General features: G+C 40.2%; 1 protein-coding gene across 5 annotated transcripts; it reads right to left on the minus strand.

The window, feature by feature from the left end:
- Window positions 1-2998: 2998 nt before the first annotated feature.
- On the minus strand, window positions 2999-15540 carry LOC111261916 (uncharacterized). Of its 5 annotated transcripts, none has more exons than XM_086968892.1 (11): window positions 14932-15540; window positions 11628-11831; window positions 10956-11262; window positions 10178-10342; window positions 9241-9363; window positions 8999-9112; window positions 7601-7681; window positions 7054-7311; window positions 6200-6339; window positions 4013-4139; window positions 2999-3567 (listed from the first exon to the last, which is right to left on the minus strand). In XM_086968892.1, the coding sequence occupies exons 3-11, from the start codon at window positions 10992-10994 to the stop codon at window positions 3256-3258; spliced, it is 1359 nt and encodes a 452-aa protein (XP_086825018.1). In that variant the 5' UTR covers window positions 10995-11262; window positions 11628-11831; window positions 14932-15540; the 3' UTR covers window positions 2999-3255. The 5 variants fall into 5 exon arrangements, with proteins under 5 accessions (XP_086825018.1, XP_086825019.1, XP_022691536.1 ...); XM_086968893.1 differs by having other exon boundaries at window positions 10968-11262; window positions 14932-15539; XM_022835801.2 differs by lacking the exon at window positions 10956-11262 and having other exon boundaries at window positions 14932-15535.
- Between the last annotated feature and the right edge of the window lie 1104 nt (window positions 15541-16644).

Here is a 16644-nt window from a genome sequence, read left to right on the forward strand (position 1 = left end):
GATCTACAACGATACGAAAAGCTACGAGGATTTGCCTAACGCTAAAGGTCATGGCGCTTCGCAAAACAAAAAAAAAAATAACTTGTGCCAGTCCTCCTGTGGTTTACGTAGACAATACAAAATACCGCATCAATGACAATCGCTTTGAGACGACACAGTATTGACGCCGTAAAGACTGCTTCGATTTCAACATCCAAACTGAATTTCTCTATATGTGTACATGTTATTATATTTTCATATATTGAAAGGAAAAGATGTATGTTCAAATCGGAGGCAAATGACGAGTATTCCTTACCGTAAATCTACGCTCGCAGATGGTAGCTTTTATATTATGTACTTGAATTTAGTCTCATTATACTCCTTTCGTTTTTTATCAATGTCATATAACGACGATCGTATCTAGAACACAGACGTTTATGGCTTAGTGATACGGTCATTTCGAAACTAACCTAGCGTATAACCGTTTTCCATGTATAGCTATATATATATATATATATATACCCCAAGCTGCCTTTGGCAGTTCAGCTGGCACCTCGAGACAGCTTGCCTCCTTAGCAAGGCTACCTGAACTTGTTGGGTTAGGTGCACGCGGTCAGGGTAACTTTGGACGTTAGCTGATAACGGCATGCGGTAAGTACAGTCCGTCGCGATGCTGTTCGCACGCATCCACGTGGGCATCAAATATGACTGTGTACTCGTAATAATACTGGTACCTTTTGGTACACTACAACGCCATACGCATAGACTGCTCAAACTGAGCAACGAAAATGGCGAGTGTCAGAGCACGAGCACTTTATCAACTACAGTGTTGGAGTTTTCGTCAAATGTTTTTACTTTATTTGTATTTCCATATCGTTATTTTTTGTGCATGCGATCACAACCATCTAACTAATGTTAGCAATTCATATTGCGGCCGGACGGTATGTATTCTATCTACATAGTTAGAATTTCGTAGAATGTAGGATAGAACTATGCTAAAAAAAGCTACAAAGTAAGTAAATATTTTTCTATGAACGGAGGATTGCAACAAGGGATATACTAAACGATGAACGCATTATCAATTTGCTAATTTTTTTTTATTGGGCGTAGCCTCTCATTATTGGTGGACAGGTGGCATCGGCTTCTGCCCTCTTTCAACCACCAGATGCAACTGTCGACATAGAAGTTTACGTAACTTGCCGTATTTCATAATTATAATTCAACCGTGGGCAGCAGTGTACTTATAATGGAGCCAATAGGTGGCGACGTCAAACGTTGAGTACCGTTAACGCTTCTAGCCATTCATGCATTAAAAATATTTTCTGAGCAAAGCGAGTTTTACAGACCAAAAAAAAGCCTAGCTGAAAGTCAACCTATCTTCTGAATTTACCGAAGACGCAGCAACGCTGGGCCGAACGGTTCGACAGAAGAGAGCCCCGTGGCAAATTGAGTGAATAACTGCCATGCGATTTTTGCAACGAGAAAACAGAATCGATGCTGGAAAATTCAAATTGAGAAAACTAGAAGACTGTAATGGTATAAATCTCCAATCGAACTATAGTCCTTATTTGGATAGGTGTAATGCGATTAGTCAAATTAAATGAAGGGGAAAACAGGCGTGGGGCTAAGTCATCGGGTCCGTCTGGTGTACATATAACTTTTTAACTTTCTTCTGTACATAAATTGTTCGATATCGATTAGTTAAACCTATATATATCTACCCGAAATCGAAAGGCTTAGTAGCTATCAATAGCCGCTTTCTATTTTCAATTAAATTTGCCAACTTTTTACATTTGTCAATGAATAGAGGCAAGGTAGGTCGACTACGAAAAGGACACACTGGCAAACAAAGGTATGAAATATAGAAGGAGCCATTCAAAGACGTACCCGCACGAAACCCGTGTAGTGTTACCTTTTATGCGTTGTGGCCCGCAGTTAAATAATACAGATCTGTTTACTGTCAATAATAGCAGCTACGTTCATCTTGTACCGCGGCAGACACAAACTGAAGCAAATAAACAGAAGCTCAAGAACTCCTTTGCGTTAGCAAAGATCCACTATTCAATTGTGATGAATCGTATTGCAAGCTTCACCTTAAATGTGCACCGTTTGAAAGAGACTTCTTTTCCTTGACGGAACTAAAACACCCATTATCGTCAACATTACCCTTCGAATTCGAGCGTAGTTTTTGCTGGCGTGCTCGCTATACATATCTTGGACACCCTGTGCTCCACTCTGAAGCCGTACTGGTAATACGGCCGGCAAAGAGCCACGTACAATTCAGATAGGGCCAGCAAAAAATGTTAACGACGAATCGATGTACCGTTTCATCTGTAACTAGCTTGTCTATTTCGATCGAATAGAGGTGCCAGCGAGAACTCTGGGTCTTTCACTTGAATGGTCCTAATGACACCCTTTAGGCTGCAACGCTCGCCGACTTGGCTAAGGCGCTACCGGGTTTTGCACGATATCTCTCCCTAACCTGACCAAGGAAAGCTGATTTGAAATTTTAGATATCGTTCTAACCGCACGAGGCGGTGACCTCTGGTGAGTAAAATGGAAAAGTTACGCGGAACATATTTGTGCTGAGAAGTTCCGGAATTATGGAACTGACTTTCAGCGGAAACGGGTTGCTCTATGCGACGTTGACCGTTACTACCTTGCGCGTTTGATGCTTGAGCAAAATACGGAATGAGCTGCCTATTGCAAAATTGCCGCTGAAGCTTCGTATTCAGTGTTTTGTACACAAAATGGACCCGTACATGTACAAGTCTGTAATGCGAACATAGTAAAACATATAAAATCTAGCAAATTTCGTACGATGTAAGAAAACTAATGGGGTGATTCGAGAGACAGAAACAAGAGGAGGAATCTCTTTGTAGAATACGCATACACTACAATGTGCGGAATGGTCCAGCAACCCTTTCTTGATAGTGATTATGGTCAAATTGCCATATCTGACTTTGGCTTTTTGTCTAAAATACGTAAATTATTACCGAGGCCAAGAGAAAACATGTAGTAAATCGCCACGAACGGCTTTTGACAATATACAAGTCTGATTTATTTTTACTGCCCATTAGAATATAGTTACTGAAGAAAACATCACAAAATAAATAATAACCGTATTGCTTAGCGGATTCATAATGGTAGCAGATATATTGACTTTGAGTATAACGCACCATCTTGTTGTACCATCAAGTTGTATTGGCGCACAAAGGTCGATTTAGATTATTGTAAATGCTATGAGTGGCAACGTTGATAGCGGGTAAATTCGAACTATTTGAGGGGCCTAGGTGGTCTGATTGGTATTGGGCGGAAAGCAGTAGATCCTCCAGTAGTTACTTTCCTCGCAACTTGAGGACTGTCTGAAGTGTTGCCAGTAGGTAACTCCCTCATTGGGATAGTTTCCCGTGAAGAGCTAGGTGCCTTTGACGCAAGGTACGCGGCCAGGACCCGTTGACGTTCCAGTTCTGCGGCCTCGACGCGGGCCTGCAGTGCTTTTTGAGCAGCATCAACACCCTCGAGCTTGCGAGCAGCTTCGTCAAGAGAAGTTGATTGCAAATGCGTAGCGTTTTGAGGGGGTGTGCCCTGAAAGCCACGAAAATAAGGGTGCAAGGCATTTCAAGAGATACACGAATTCAATCTTTCAATGAAAAGTTGTTAGTTTATGATCCTAGAGTATGAATGACCTGAATATATGAGCCGGTTGATAATCAGTTCAACCCGTTTATATCTGTAGTCCCAAACAGCATAGTATATCTGTAGCATGGAGAGTTTTGAACCTGATTAAACGATTTATTATTGCTAATTACTTTTAGATAAGTACTCCTTGCGTAACGGATTCTGTAAAACCATCTATAGTATGAGGAACAGGTTAGCGAGCAGAAAGCCTTAATTGAACCTCATAGATTCAAGCTACTTCGCAACGTCAACCGCTTTAAGTATTAAATTAGTGTAATTCTAAAATCTACCTAAGTATAGTTAGAGACCACAAGAACTAAACTTCAGTGTTCGATGTAATCGTGATCTCTACCTGTGAAGGGGTTCCTGCTGATGGTGGTGAGCTGAACGGACTTAGGGAATATGTTGACGTCGATCCCCGTCTGATATTTAACACCGGCGGAGGCCTGGAAATCGGGGTGACATCGTGATCCAAAGCCCTATTTAAATACATATATAAATATACGTATATATAACCTCGTCACGTGCTTGAAATACACTTGGAAATTACTATACCTTCGGTTTACAGTGTTATCTTAGTGAAGTTACGTAAATCTACTAACTAGACAATACTGTCTTTTGTAGACATAATGAAGACATAACTGCGTAACAAAGAACACAGCTGAAAGGCCAACGAACCTGTTCCTTATTTATGAAACCTCACATTTAAGCCGTACGCATTTCCTAAATATATCATGATCTATCGTAAATAAATACAAGAAGTAACGTATTCTACCTAATGTATGTGTGTAAAGGACTCAGTCTCTTGCAGGAATGTTCTGGTACTTGCTCTTAAATAATAAGGCAAACCCTTGGTATTGTTATGGGGTGATATTCTGTGGATGTTGTGAAGAGCATCGAACTTTCATTTGAGTTTTTGAAGTGAATCGCAAAGGATTTGACTATATCGGTGAAAAAACAGTGTAAAAAAAATGCCGAACATTTAAGTTTCACCGCTTGCAACCGTAATCGTTAGGTCAGATCCGAAAAGTGCTCCTCTTATGGACCCACGGACGGCTATTAAGTTCAGGTAATTAGATAATATTTAACTATATTCACAATTATACACCTACATGAATATAACGCCTGAAATCTGCACTGCGGCGTGGGATATATTGTTAATGAGAAAAAAAAAACACTTTACCAATCTGACTGGTAAGTGATACGGGTCTAGCGCAACAATCCGCTGGGACCACTGAATTAATCTTGTCCCCTACCCTTAGAAATAGCCTGATACTTTATAAAATGGTGCGTATAAATCCTGCAGTATCTGTTATAAAGTTCGTATGACAAATTGTAGAGATTTTGTAAATAAACGAAAAAATGCAACAAGTTTCGTTGGAGATATTCGGATTGCTACCATGTAGTTTTCAATGCGGTACGCTCAATGCCAGATAGAAGAAGGAACCGACTTTATCCAATTTAAAGCCGACATAAGACTCGCATATCGACATAAACATATAAATGTTAGTAAGTTATGTTTCGAAATTAGGTTGAGTTAAGCAAGCATGGAGAGAAATAGAGCATCGATGACAGTGGATACGAGTGTGCTTCTGTTACTATAATAGAACAAAAAAAAAAAAAAAAAAAAAAAAGAAGAAGAAGAAGAACGCGCTTTTGTTAATAATAGAAAGCTTTATTAAATTAAAGAAGATTTATAATTCTATTAATGTGTCGATAACGCTTGACAAACATTCCGTCATGGTACTGCATGCTTGGATGGCATACAAGCGGCTAAGCAAGAAGCCGACAGACCAGATGGGCAATATTTTCTCCCTAAGTTTCGTTGCCTTAGAGTGTGTATTCTCAATACGGTAGGTTTTGTTTTGTTTTAATATGTATTTGTAATAATTTAAGGAGTAGAAGATGTGAAGACAGGCAGACAAACGAAAACACCCTGTTTATATATTTTTGGATTCTAGACAAGCCTTACATTTTAATGTAAATGAGCCGAAAAAGATGTGTACTAAGTTGCGATGTGTGCTGGATCAGCATATACAGTAGCTCTAGTCGAATCGATTAGCCATTTTGAAGGAATTTCACATGATCTCGGTATTGGGAAGGATCCAAGGCTGTACTTATGTTGATAATAATATTGTAGTCATAATAAAAATCTTCGTGCAAAACACCTGTCCCAACTGAATGTACACCAGGACCGCTAGTGCACGCTGGCGCGCTGTTCACCCTCTAACAAAACACGAAATTGTATGATTAACAGGGAATACTTTATGTATGGATAGAACACAGGACCATAAAATAAATTTGTGGTCCATTGAGATTGCTGCTTTCCCTCACTGAACACCCTATTGGCTTTCGGTTCTGATTCCTCGTTCGAAAATGGCCTATATTTCGCTGCTTTTAAGGGAGCTCGTCATATAGACAAGCACAATAAGTTAGCTTAATCCATCGCCTCTGTAAAAATGCCTTTTACGATTCAGTGTCGTCCTATTGTGATACACATTGGTAGCTTTGGTATAGACTGAGACCGCAAGCTGCTTACTTGGGTTTCGTTGGATTGAAGCAGGTCGAGCGCATAGGCCGCGGGCTGTCGGTGCCTTTTGCAATTGGGACACCGCCTTTAAAACCTGCGCAAGCACTTGGCGTTGGTTTAGCCAATTCTGCATCATCGAGTTTCACGTTCTGCAAAAGAAAGGCGCGTACAGGCGATCGTTATTGCTAAGTCGTTTCGACATGTGGGAACATGTAATACTGAAAAATCTAAGATATTATAAAATTGAGTTTCGATCACTTACGTCTGGGCAGGTGCAATAGATGCGTCCCTTTACTGAGATTTGGATATGGAATACTTTTTATCTTTTTCTTAGCTTCTCGCAGAAATGTTTAAAAAAGATCCCTACAGAGATACAAACGGCAGCCTCTACTGATCTCTCGTTTCCTCTATAGCAGTTGAGCCTGTAGAAACTCGCTTCAGTTACCGAACGGAGTATTTGTTATAAACACCTTTGGACGCATTACTTTCTCCCATAATGAATAGTATATGCCCTTACAACGTTTCGGTAAGAATGTCCGGGACAGAACACCCGCGTTACTCTTGGATCGAGCACAATTGCTCATAAAGTTAACAAACACTCTGACAACAATCATAGCAGTCGCACATTTTCAAACGCAGTAGCGTCTATCAACGTTGGACCTATGCGTTTTTAGGCGCGTTATTTAAAACACTGTATATGAACACATAATAACAAGAAGTATCAGGTACTTTATTAAAATGTGAAGCACAACTGAAGGCCTGTCCGAAAATAAACGATTATTTACAATAAGCATTACTATGTATAATTTTCAGGGCAAAGCTATGCATAAGGCCGAACTATGTAAACAGTTTAAGCATCTGACCTTGAAGTCATCCAGGACGTTTTGTTTTGGTCCAGGACCTTGCTTAGCGGCAGCGGCATAAGCAGCAAGAATACGTTTCTTTTCCGCATCGCAAGCTTCTTGCCGCTCGCGAATCGCTCGCTGCATCGCGTCCATCGGAGGATTGATGTTCCGCGCTATAGCAGCCAAATCTGGCCCATTGTTCATGCACGTTACGGGGGTGCCCGCTTTAGGCGACTTTATAAGCTCAGGATTATACAGCGAAATCCCTCCGGAAACCTGTATTGGAAACGAATCATACAATTTTTTACCGTTTACTTCTTATTTAAGTGCAATTTAGCGATCATTCCAGAATAGAAATATCTAATCATTGTGAATATATGCTAAAAATATTGCAATGTGCATAAAGCCAATCCACGGCTAACTGAGAAAAGCCGAACAGTAATTAGTAAAGTACAAACGTATACAGGATGTTTTTAAAGCGTCAACATGAACTAATTATCTAAGGGTTCCATACCGTCGCATAATAAAGAGCATGTAGCTCTTAGAGGCAGCTCTTAATACGTACTTGCATCGTGGGATCATAATCTTGCTTTCCAATTTCGTAGTTGTCAACGTTAGCTTTTCTGAACGCTTCGAAGTCCACTTCCTGTTAAAGAGGTCGTCAACTTACGCATTAATATGTGGTTGTTCTAATATATTGGGTGGTCGAAAAATGTTGATTGTTTTTAAGCCAAAATTGCAGCAGATCATTTCTATCTATCTGCATAATAATACTACGAAGCTAAGTATATGTCATCTTAATCTGTGACCGTCTATCATTCTCTCTGATAACACCGTAATTTTATTTTTGGTGGTTCCTCGGCGAAAATTGTGATCAATGATATTTGAGCCAATGTTTTGAAACTAAGTTAGCACCCTTAAGGAAGTCCTGCGGAGGCAGAAACGAATGATAGTCTGACAGTGTTAAATTTGCGCTATACGACGGATATATGAAGAATTTCCCATTTAAGCTGTATCAGGTATTGCTGATATAATCACCGCTAGAAAGGACATTTGTCCTAGTTCTGGTCAGCTTTTTCTCGAATGGCTTGTTATAATTTCATTGATGGTAGAGGTTCGAATCGGTCGTGTTGCCAGGTGGCAGAAACTTGAAATGCAGGATTGATGTCCAATTCCGCCAAACCTATAGCAAGCACCAACTCCTTTGACGTCAGCCTAACCCTCAGCACAGATTGTGAAGCATGCTTTTTTTCGCGTATTATTACCATGCGTAGTTATTTTTTGTCATCACGTTTCCGTAGGGGCTTGCGAGCGAAAGTGCGATTGCGTAAATTTTTTGGTTAGAGTGTGCGACACTGGCTAGTTTCCGTTAAATAATATAAAACTCTTCAGAGACGGATGTTTAATTACTTTACGATATCACGTCTCGGTCCTGGTTCACTTCAGCACTAATTGCATCAGCCTTTTCCGTGATCGGTAAACGACTACAGGGAGGGCATCGAAATTTCTAAAACGACGATCCAGCCCTTTTTTGGATCATTTCTTCCATGAAAAGTTGGAACTCCTTATGGACCTTCGTAGAATTTGAAACCATAAAATCTAACGATTTTTCAAGGAACATCTAGCCACCTTCACAGAATAAAGGCTCTGCAGCAATTTTAACTTATTAACTACTACCAAAGTTTAGTCTTCAAATAACAGCAACGCCGAGTCAACGCGATCCATATAAGCTGAGATACACATGACTTTGAAGCCATCTAGCTAAAAAAGACGGCCGATACTTTTTTCTACAACGATATCGTTTAATACTATCTCACACCTGGAACATGCACGTATCACTATAGCTGCTTCTTACGTGCATGCACTTGCAAGAATATCTATGCATATCTTGGATCATTATATTAGTGCCATATATCACATAGGAAGGGCATGCGCTAAATCAACATGAAAAATCAGAATTTGCCTTGGGAGCTCCGGCGGGTCCCGATTTGGCAGCGGCGTCAAAAGCTGCGAGCATCCGCTTTTTTTCCAGTTCGCGTTGTCTTGTACTCTCCTTGATGGCATCTTCGACTAAACTCTGTAATCACAAAAGTCTACGATCATTATGCCGCTCTCAGCTACTATCGGCTGACATGGCGTCTTCAAACGACGGAAAATGGCGCTTCCTTGTCGCTGCAACAGGGAAACCATTCGAACGACACCCACCTGATTAGTTGATGTGACGATACCTTCGCCAGCTTCGCCCCGTTTGTAGATGCCCACATCCATCACCTTCGTACTTCCAGCAGGGCCAGATTTAGCCATAGCGTCGTACATGTCCATCGTACGCTACCAAATACATAATCGAACATTTTCAAATAGCTAAAATATTGCATTTGCCTGACGTGTACAAAGCTGTGAACCTGACAAATTCGATTGTTAAATAAAACATCCATTTTACTTTGTTTCAGTTATGCCGAATGCAGATGATTTATATCGATACTAGAAATGATGGGAAAACACCGATATTTTGGAATATAGATCTGAACCAGTATCATCGATAGAAGCGAATATTAGTTAATCCTGGCAGTAGCTGTATTGGGCGTGGCCCAGTTATTGGCCAGCCCGTTTGGTTGTCTTCAGCACGTGTTCAATCACTAAGGACATAAATGTTAGGCGCCTTATAATGCATAGGATACAAACATTGCATAGGCATACGTTCAAGTATTATGATCCGATGAAGTCTCATCGGATTTTCAGTTAAGTCAGTACCTTGTCGAGCTAATGATAGACGATAATATTGACTTGAATACGTAAGTGTTAACAGAACATGTGAAGGATCCGTTGGCAGACGTTGTTCTGTTCCCGCTACATTACTATGACTGGCTAGACCATGTAACGCGCACATTTACTATCGAAACATGTTGACATCGCCTCTTTCTTACACTTTTCGTTTTTGACGCCTCATATAATATGAAAAAACAGTAGCAGTTTTTTTTTTGTGCTTGTTGATACTCGCGACGTGCTTAGCCTTCGCCTCAGTGTTTCTTAGACATACCGCTCCAGCCGTCACTCTTGACGTTGTGTCGGACGTTGTCGACGCCAGAACGGGAAGACGAGGCTGTAACAGACTAAGAGGTGAAAAAAACAGAAATTCAATTACCTGTTTTTGCAGTTGGGCCTGCGCAGCCTTATTTCTTATTGCCTGCTCACGGTCATCCTCACGTCGCTTTGCCTGAGCCTCGCGCATTTCGCGTTTCTGTCTCTTTAGCTCTGTCAGACGGTTTCGAATCGCGCTTCGTCGCTCGAAGTCGCTTTCCTCCTCGAGCTGTAATCAAAGAAAAACAAAATATATACAATTTGGTCATTACAATTGTATTTATAGCCAAATACGTGTAAATTCCAAGCTTTATTAGGTAATGCTCAGTCTTATTTTCCAGAACGGCGGTAGGTCCTAGATCATCGAAGAGGTTTGTGTCCTTTGCCATTTACACGGCAAGTCGCAGATTCCCTTTCGATGGAGTTCTCGGCTCTTTGGTCCGAAACAGTTAAACATTTATTTTCTAACTTCCTCAACTTCTAAAATCTTTTTCCAGACAATGGATTTCTCATCGATCCAAATGCCCGATAATCTGCAGCAGCCAAGTCTGTTAAATAATGCATACGAAAGAGGACACTGGAAAATTGTCTCTCGCGCTTTCAATTTACGCAGAAAAATCACTTTGAAACTTTCGTTACAGATGAAGCGTCTTTGTTTTTTTATTGGACTGTTTAGCCTAAATTGATTGCTATCTTACATCGTGATGTAATAGGCAGCTTAAACTTAGATTAGTATGCAGCTAAATCTTATTGGTCTAGCAATATTATAATAATAAATCAGAACCGAAGATCTACACTACATGTCCAGTAACAATTTATAACCGAACAAGGCTTAAACTGACTTGATACTCCACCTGCGGCTGAGCACAATATTCGCCCATCAATACCCCAAGTCATCCATCTCGAAGCGTTTTGGATCACACAGAAAACAATGCCTCCCACTGAAGATTGAACTCTTACTCAATGCTTTGCCCTGCTTGGGCATGTTGTTTAGTGTTATTCATCATTGACGTGAGTAACATGTCGAAACATACATCTATCCTGTTGGCGTTAGGTACGAGCAATGAACGGCTCACATATATCCGAACATAGCGAAAAGCAGGCTTCGTCTCAGGACGTTAGAGAACATTGAAACAACTGAAGTTTAACCTGAAAACATATCTGTTATTATTAATGTGTGCCTAATTATTCATACACGAGCCATATCTAGAATATAGGAGTTTGAATTTAATAGGAGTTTGAATCGCTAATTGTAGTCGAAGTATTGTCCTAATTTGTCCTCTCATTTTTTCTTCTCCCCTAAGTTCGTACTGTTGAAAAGAGAAACACTTGTTTGACTGAATGTCTATTTTAAAAACTTTGTTTTGACTTGTATATTAAATAGGAACTCATTGAGGCTCAAGCGAGAATAGTAGCGTTGTAAATATTCCGATGCGAAGCTAATGCTAAGAGAAACGTAACGAAGCGACAGCTTCGAATTTTGTACAAATTGTTTAAATTTCCGATACACATACATGAGAATTGAGACTTATGAGCCGTCTATAGCCGTGAATGAAGACAACCTGCTGCCATTCAGTGCATTGAACGAGCGCGTGTCCGACGTCTTTCTAACAACCCTTGCAATCATCAATCAGCGAAGTAGACAAACAAGGAATAATAACACAAACGTGTCCCTATAGTCTTCTCCCCTAGAACTCATTATCGACGCGAGTAGTCATCTGTAAATGATGATATTTAGATGACAATTTAGACGTTACGAGTATTGCGAACTTAGGACAAGAAAAACAACATGACATAATTAAGTAGGTTCTATGATCTATAAAGATGGCCAAGTGAAGTTTACGCTGTGTTTTTATTTTACTGTTGGCACGGTGTCAGCTTTTTGTCTTCTTATACTTTCCTATATATCAACCCATGGTACAGGAGCTTGGGACACGCCTCCGTTTGTGACATAAAGTGACATCAGATACAGTTCAGGTATGATGACAATAACCTCACTTAGATCTTCACGGAAGGTCTTTGTGTAGGCCTCAAAGCACAAGCAAGAAAAACTGTACTTCTAGCCATGCGCGAACGTATTCACTGAATTTACGATCTGCTCACTAAGTAGATGATCTGAACTCTATGGTCAAAAATGCACAGATGTCGGTATAGTATGATGGTACAATACGATATACGAAACGCATTACATTGAGATCCATTAGCGACACATTGGTGTACGTAGTAAACTAGTATTTTAAATAGGGAAGCGGTATCAAAGCAGTATCGGTTGTTCTAGGTCTTCTAGCATTAATTATCGTCTGCTAATAATGAATATAACATGAATATCCTTTGATGTTTTTCTATGAACTACCCTAAATATTACAGGTTTACTTAAGCGGTTCCGATACAGGTAGACTGCGTATACTGTCACTCGATAAAAATATGCATAGTATGCAATTAAAAGTATTTAACCGCACTCGAGGGTAGTAGAATTAAGCTAGTAAGAGGTGCTAGTAGTGTACAGAACCCCATCTTTTTCACTGCTGTGGAAATCGGAATTTAGATTTGCGGTACTCAGTTGCCTGAGCTGATTTTCAACCTGTAGCTGCGTATTATAAGCTACGGATGTCATTTTGCAGCATGACTTTACTGAAGTCGCTGGCCTCGTTCGCCAATCGTTTTGTCTTGATTACAGAAAAATACACAGAGCACGCGCGACTTAAGCCGTCGTTCACGCGTACTATTTTTATCGTTTAAAATATCGAACATCATTATCTTTCTAATTGTAGAAAACTTCAATTATTTTTGTACTTCTCCAAGATCTATGAGTCATTTATACGATGTTTACTTGCGCAATCGAATGGTGTCGAACCCGGTCAAAAAGACCGCTTTCTGGTGTAAAGGCAAGGTTCATGAATGATTACCGAAGTCCTATATTTGATAAGGGACCATTTTCAAAGCGCACTTGTCAGAGTTTGACACGCAATATTGTTGATCTTCTTTATTCAAATTCGTATAGCACACGTAAGGGTGACCTAACAAAAGAAAAAGGTATAATTAAATGAGAACTTCTAGCTAACCTCATATTTACTATGCGTGTTCGCGTTTGCGCTTGTTGAGTTAGCGTGAGCTACTTCTCACTTGCGATTTTATATCCGACATTCAACGGAAGTTGTGCTGCCGGTCTATGCCAGCTCAATCGATCTATCCATTTAGCGTAACTTTATTCTAATCAATGCTGCACTATTAAGAATACGTCATCATAGTTACAGTGCGTTCGTTTGAAGGGCTCTCGCATCACGCAAGCGAAGCTAATATTCAGAAAGCGTTGCATATGAGAAAAATTAACACGTTAACTTCTGCAGAAGGTCGTCGTTTGCAGGTTCGAAAGGGTCGTCAGAGCTATGACGGAACCGTTTTAATTATGCTAGGTAGAAAACCTAAGTCACAAAGATACACCCTTTAGTCATTCTTGTACTCACTCAAAGTGCTACATGAGGCAGATGATATTGTTTATACATCGTGAATCAAATAAAGTTACCCTTTTCACAAATATGTCGATCGACCTGCATCGTAAGTCACTGTAGGTCAGCTGAAATTGGTTATGTAGATGAATGATGATACAATGAATAGTACATGACCGTTGTTATCAGATAAAGGCCGACGTCGGATGAAACGAAAAACCGTCAAAGATGCCATCACTAGAATATCACTGATAAGGAAAATTTAGCATATGATAATTTTCGCAAGTAGATTCCATTCTGTTTTATACAAAAGGGCCAAGTTGTTTCATTGGCTCATCATTAATATAAATTTAAGTAAGATTAGCGAAGAACACGTGACGAAAATGAATATACCCTTCAATTTTGAGGCTAATAACAGTGCTAGCTACACTTTGAAGGGTGGCTAAACACGTGTTGAGGCAAATACGAAAAGAACAACGGCCAAAAAGGGGTAAACGCGAGAACTGTGATCAGACCGGTAGTATTTACGACACGGTAGATAGAAAAAAAAACAGCCACTTTCCAATAGATACTGTTAAATCATAAAACATGGACTATGTTTGAAAGTACCACTTAAATAAAACTTGGAATATCTGGTATTATTATGTAAAACTGCATATCTTATGATAAGAAATATCATTTGGTTACATTCTGTTTTAAATTTGGCGCGCTTCCTATAGGAAAACAATGCAAACATTTGAAAACAAACCGCTGAAGCCCAACCTTTTAAGGAATATTTTCAGCTCATTTCTTACTTCATTGAGTAGTATTAGCCTATTGATCAGCTGGCGTGATTTTTTAGTTTCATACCTATATCTGAGCCTTGGTTAAAGTGTACAACCTTGAGTTGTACGCATAGTCGTACATGTATGCATAGGGCATGGTTGATTTTATAGAATTTTATGTGGCTGGAATATTTCTTTAACATCTTCAAAATGCGGTCTCGAGCGGATATGAAGCTAGTGACCTGCAATTGTTATTCCTGCGTTTTAGCGTAATTAAGAGATAATCTGTATACACCTTACTTCTCTCTATAATTAAGAAATGTTACAACAGCCGGCAAAGCGGTTATCCGTAAACTTATAGGTATTCATGCAAGCGTCAGATACCATTTATTTGCTATAACGCTAAATGTTTGCAGTGGAAGTCCCTATTCCTGCTTTTTATGACAGCTAAACAACATTAATATAATCCATTATCGTGTAATTTAACCAATAAGGCCGAACAAAGCACGTGCTAATACGCAGGCAGTGCATTTTTTTTAACTGTACAGGATGTCTTTAGTAACTAGATAGATATTGCTCGATTTCAGTTTTTCGTAAATGCTACTCACCATGTCAGCAAGCACCTGCTCATCTTCGATGGCAGCTAAATTAGTCGCCATTTTTTTTTTTTTTTTTCTACGAATGTTTAGTTTTTCGCTGACGCGCCAATCACGGGTGAACCTTTTTGTTGGACATACGTGTACTCACTATCTTATCACCGTACACTATTATAATCTAGCCTGAAGAAGGTGTAAAGCACTAACGGTTCGGATTTTCTGCTCAGCCTCTGCTAACACTAGCGAGGAAGACAGGCCGGCAGCGCCTCGATAGCCCTACTGCGAGCCTAACAGCTGGTTGTTTGCAGCACACTTCCTACAGCGTAGGTACAACGTCTAGGTTTCTAGGTATAGGAGATGTACAAAGTGGGTGCACATAGCAAGACGCCGTATTGCCGCCGCCGCCGCCGCCGCCGCCACAACCGTGTGGTCGATGTGTTTGTCTCAGGCTGAAGTCGTCTACGTCGATGCGTGTTCCCTTCTCTTTCTTTTGGCTGCAACAGGCCTCTAACCCACTCTCTAATCACAACAGTGCCTTGCCGGTCAATGAAAACAACCAAACTGTAAGAAACGCTAAGGGCTACGCGCTGTTTTCGAAGGGTCTGGGACTCGACAAGAAGGTCTGTAGGGTCTCTCTCGAGGTCCCAGTGCTTTCTCGTTGTGGCCCTTGGTGCTGCCTTAAAGAGCGACGGTTTGCCCCGCCTTTCAGCTTATTCCTGGCGGGGAGGTCCTCTGGTCAAACGCAGCAGTTCAACTCTTGATAACTATATGTCTCGCATTTCAATACCGCAGCTAAAACTCTTTCGTATCTGGCACCTGATCACTATCATTTGTTATACACATTGTACCAATCTTTAGATTAAAGCATATGTTGATTTAGATGAAAATGTGAGTTAATTTAGAGAAAGAAGTTTTATGTTTAATTAAATAAATAAAGTTCGTTTCGCACAAAGTCAGACCCATGAAATAATTACTCGTAAATGGACTAATTCAACTTTTTATTCTAAATACTAAGAGCACACCTCTAATAAACGGTCTATCTAATGTGGGTACTGGATGAGCGACTGGAATGGTCTCTATACATTTACTGAGGCAAACAATCACGAACTTACCTTTTATCATCTTCGCCAAAATACTAAATATTAATCAATTTATAATACTAAATACGAGAACAACATGTCAACCTGTTTGTCGTACAGTGTACATCTTGGTGTAGTATTCATATCTCTATGGCATAAACGCAGGTAGAAGAGTCAAAAACATTGGAATACTTTCATGTAGCTCTAGTTTACAGATGATTTTATAAATGTCCGGCGATACGTTCAACACAATAGGACACGTTTCCAGTGAGCGCTTAGCCTATACTTACTGTTGGCATTTATACACCGCTTGTACTTTCTCAGTGATATAGACTTGATTTCGATATATGTAAGGATGTATATCACATATTTCGTTGGCTCAGTTTAATGTCTGTCGTTGTTATTTCCTTTTTATACCCTTCGGTTTTTTCTTCATCCAGCTAAGCTCTAGAGGGGAAAGTTTCAGACGACAACAACACCGACATCGAGCACGACAGCGAACAACGTTAATGACTTCAGAGGCCTCAAGCGAGTTCCGCACCACCTCGAGCTTCAGTTAGAAGGGGAAGCGATAGGGGATTGGCGGCGCGCGAACGGAGCTTCCCTTAGCCAGCAGATACACCACATCCCCTAGAGATTTAAATAT

The sequence above is a fragment of the Varroa jacobsoni genome, unplaced genomic scaffold, assembly GCF_002532875.2.
Source record: "Varroa jacobsoni isolate VJ856 unplaced genomic scaffold, vjacob_1.0 scaffold_614, whole genome shotgun sequence".
NCBI classification, from domain to species: Eukaryota; Metazoa; Arthropoda; class Arachnida; order Mesostigmata; family Varroidae; genus Varroa; species Varroa jacobsoni.